At 40.3% G+C, this 2,601-nt stretch overlaps 1 protein-coding gene across 1 annotated transcript; it reads right to left on the bottom strand.

Annotated features, from left to right (window-relative positions):
• Positions 1 to 1,733: 1,733 nt before the first annotated feature.
• Positions 1,734 to 2,165, bottom strand: LOC125195282 (heat shock 70 kDa protein 3-like). The gene has a single exon (XM_048093457.1). The coding sequence runs from the start codon at positions 2,163 to 2,165 to the stop codon at positions 1,734 to 1,736; it is 432 nt and encodes a 143-aa protein (XP_047949414.1).
• Between the last annotated feature and the right edge of the window lie 436 nt (positions 2,166 to 2,601).

The raw sequence follows: 2,601 nt of genomic DNA, 5'->3' as shown, positions 1-2,601 counted from the left end.
TCTACAAGACGAGGAACACCCTTTTATGTGCAGCTAGGCTCTCACAAGTAGACGTGGAGAAGGTGGAAGTGCATTTCAGTCTTTTATATGGTGGCCGGATTTAAATACACATGCAAAGGCTGATGATTTTGAAAACAAGATGAAGGAGCTCCAGTCCATTTTCGACCCGATGATTGCCAAGCTGTAGCAAGATTCAACTTATGCATCTTTTGCCGGTACATATACCTTTGTGATGTAAGGCTAACATTTCAACATATATTAGACTGAAAATTTTGTCGTGAAATCATCATTTTGACTCTTAGACATAGATTAAAAATTACAACACCTCTTAAATTAACACCATACCACTATTCCTAGACATATTATTTTGTCGTGGAATCATCATTTTGTCGTTAAAATGATAACATCTCTTAAAGTAACACCATACCACAATTCCTAGCCAATCATTCGTACACGTGGACGAATAATCAGCTATCATGTGGCAATCATAATAATAATCAAGGGTAAATATTCTCGGCTAGCAATATCCAATACAGTATACAACGATTTTTCTCGGCCAACAATTTCCAATACGCTAGACAGCAATCTATAGATTGTTGTCTAGCGTTTATACTATTGTTGTGTAACGTTTATAATATTGCTAGATACGTGGTGTCACAATGTCACTTTAAAAGGTGTTGTCATTTTAACACAAACCTATAATAGATAATTCATAATTATGTAATTTTTAATCTATGTTTAAGTCTATAAATTAGTACTAGTAAATAATAAATATGGAATACCATGCTCCTCATGGCATTAACTTTGCCATGCCCCTCGTAATCAAAGAGATTGATTACGAGGGAAGGAGAAAGTGGATTGAAAAGGGAGAAGAAAAACGTTACTACTACTATTTAGCTTTAGAATGAATAAGTTTTCATTCTAAGAGTCAAAACGATGATATCATGACAAAATTTTCAGTCTAATATATGCTGAAATGTTAGCCTTACTTCACTAAGGTATCTGTACCGGCAAAAGATGCATAAGTTGAATCTTGCTACAACTTGGCAATCATCGGGTCGAAAATGGACCGGAGCTCCTTCATCTTGTTTTCAAAATCATCAACCTTTGCATGTGTATTTAAATCTAGCCACCATATAAAAGCTTGAATTGCAGCTTCCACCTTCTCCACGTCTGCTTGTGAGAGCCTAGCTGCACATAAAAGGGTGTTCCTCGTCTTGTAGACGTAGCCCTCCAAGGCATTCTTTGCATTCACATTCCTCTTATGCTTCTCGTCCTGCTGCTAAAGGTGCCCACGGTTCAGGAACCGGCGGTTACGGTTCGGAACCGCCGGTTCCGATTTTGGAAATTGTTGAACCGGAACCGAACCGCGAGGGTGTTTCGTGGTTACGGTTCCTGTTCCAAAACCGCCGATTTTAGTTTTGGTTCCAAACCGACGGTTTTTCCGGTGGTTTTTTACTGTATTTCATAGTTTCGAACCACCGTTTTTTTGCGGTTCCGGCTTCGTTTCACAGTTTTTCGGCGATTTTTCACGGTTCCGGCACGGTTTCGGTTCAAAATTTTTTTGAACCTGAATCGAACCACGGTTCAAAAATCGACGATTTCAGTTTGGGAAAATTCTCACGGTTTCGGTTTTAACCGCGGGTTCGGTAAACCTTGGGCAGGTCTACCTGCTGCTTGTACTTCCTAGCATCCATAATCATATTATCAATTTCTACCTTGGACAACCTGTACTAGTTAGTGATGGTGATGGTGACGGTGATGGTGATGTTGTTCATCACTCTAGTACCCTTTACTTCAGCTAACACGGTCATGATGCCATTCTCATCAATGTCGAAGGTATACATGATTTCAACACTTCTGGGCAGTGGTGGAATGCCTTTAGCATAGAGTACCCCAAGCAAGTTGTTCTCTGATGCATGGCTTCTTTCGCCCTCATACACCTTAATAGTCACACCGGTCTGAAAGTTGCACCCTGTCCAGAAACCACATTTCATTCTCCTGGTTGGGATAGGTGTATTCCTCGAAATAATACAAGCCATTAAACCTCCATGAGTTTCAATACCAAGGGATAGAGAAGTAACGTCCGAAAGAACCAGATTCTGCACCTTGCCATTGCCTTCGCCACTCAGCTTGGCAGCCAGAGCATCAACACCATATGCCATAGTTTCATCTGGATTAATCCTCTTGCACAACTCCTTCCCATCAAAAAAGCTCTGCAACAGCTAGTGAACCTTGGGAATTCTACTCGACCCCCCAACCAGCACCACATCATGGATGTTGCTCTTCTCCATCGCTGCATTGTGCAGGCACATCTCCACTATATCCACACACTTGCTGAACAAACGCGTGTTAAGTTCATCAAACTTAGCACGACTAATAGTCGAAGAGAAATCAATCCCTTCAAGTGCATTTATTGTAATTTTTTAGGGACATATTATTGCTAGGAATGGTGGTATGCCTTAGTTGCACATTTATTGTAATTTTTTGAGGGACATATTATTGCTAGGAATGATTGGCTAGAAATGGTGGTATGCCATAGTTGCACATTTATTGTAACTAGTGTTAATACTCATGCTATGCATGGGACATAAGATTTTC

The sequence above is a fragment of the Salvia hispanica genome, chromosome 4 (assembly GCF_029641045.1).
Source record: "Salvia hispanica isolate PSC_SH4W2 chromosome 4, Shi_PSC_v1, whole genome shotgun sequence".
Classification (NCBI taxonomy): Eukaryota; Viridiplantae; Streptophyta; class Magnoliopsida; order Lamiales; family Lamiaceae; genus Salvia; species Salvia hispanica.
The sequence above is the reverse complement of the archived record's forward strand: the minus strand, read 5'-3'. Positions and strand labels throughout refer to the sequence as shown.

What these genes read in the sequence shown, in the direction of transcription:
- LOC125195282 (XM_048093457.1), bottom strand. Translation starts at nt 2,165, where the DNA reads ATGGCATATGGTGTTGATGCTCTGGCTGCCAAGCTGAGTGGCGAAGGC.